The sequence below is a fragment of the Trypanosoma grayi genome, assembly GCF_000691245.1.
Source record: "Trypanosoma grayi strain ANR4 Tgr_2499_V1, whole genome shotgun sequence".
Classification (NCBI taxonomy): domain Eukaryota; phylum Euglenozoa; class Kinetoplastea; order Trypanosomatida; family Trypanosomatidae; genus Trypanosoma; species Trypanosoma grayi.
The window spans coordinates 1-602 of NW_008828117.1; the positions used below are offsets into that span (position 1 = coordinate 1).

Here is a 602-nt window from a genome sequence, read left to right on the forward strand (position 1 = left end):
GTGTGCCCTCTGCGTGTGCGTGGGCTGCGGCTGTGCGGCAGGTGACCGTAGATAGCTGACGAAGAGACATTCAGCTGGAGTTGCTGAGGTTTCTGAAGCAGATGTCCGGGAGGCTGCGGTGGGTGGACCTGCAGTGCCGCAGTTTGTGGATGCACCAGTAACTTTTAAGAGTGGTGAGCAGCCACTACTGATTGGTGACATGTTAGAGGCACTCTTCGGTTATATACCATCTTTTGAAGAAGAAGGTAACGATGGAGAGGATGTGGATGAGGAGGAGGATGAGGAGGAGGAAGAGGAAGGATACTTACCAAGCGAAGATAGTGACGACTTTGAGATTGAGTGGGTTCAAGAAGTTGAGAACGTGAAGGACACGAAGAATGCGGACAGCAGCGTCAGTCCTGTGTGGGTGCATGCACCGCTGCTTCTGCTGACGTTGTTTGCAGTGACGGCTGTGTGATGAGCATCGTGGACAAGTAACGTGCTTCCTCGCTCTCTCTCTGTGTCTGTGTGTGTGATTGCGTATTGCTGACGCACCCATGGCGGCGGTGTGCACACTTGTGAGCCCACCCTGCCACTGCGCCGTCCTCTTCGCTGTGGAGCAC

General features: G+C 54.5%; 1 protein-coding gene across 1 annotated transcript; it reads left to right on the forward strand.

Moving 5' to 3' along the window:
- Positions 1 to 199: 199 nt before the first annotated feature.
- On the forward strand, positions 200 to 457 carry DQ04_24991000 (hypothetical protein; the record flags this gene model as incomplete). The annotated part of the gene is made up of 1 exon (XM_009318258.1): positions 200 to 457. One exon carries the CDS (start codon positions 200 to 202, stop codon positions 455 to 457), a length of 258 nt encoding a protein of 85 aa, XP_009316533.1.
- Between the last annotated feature and the right edge of the window lie 145 nt (positions 458 to 602).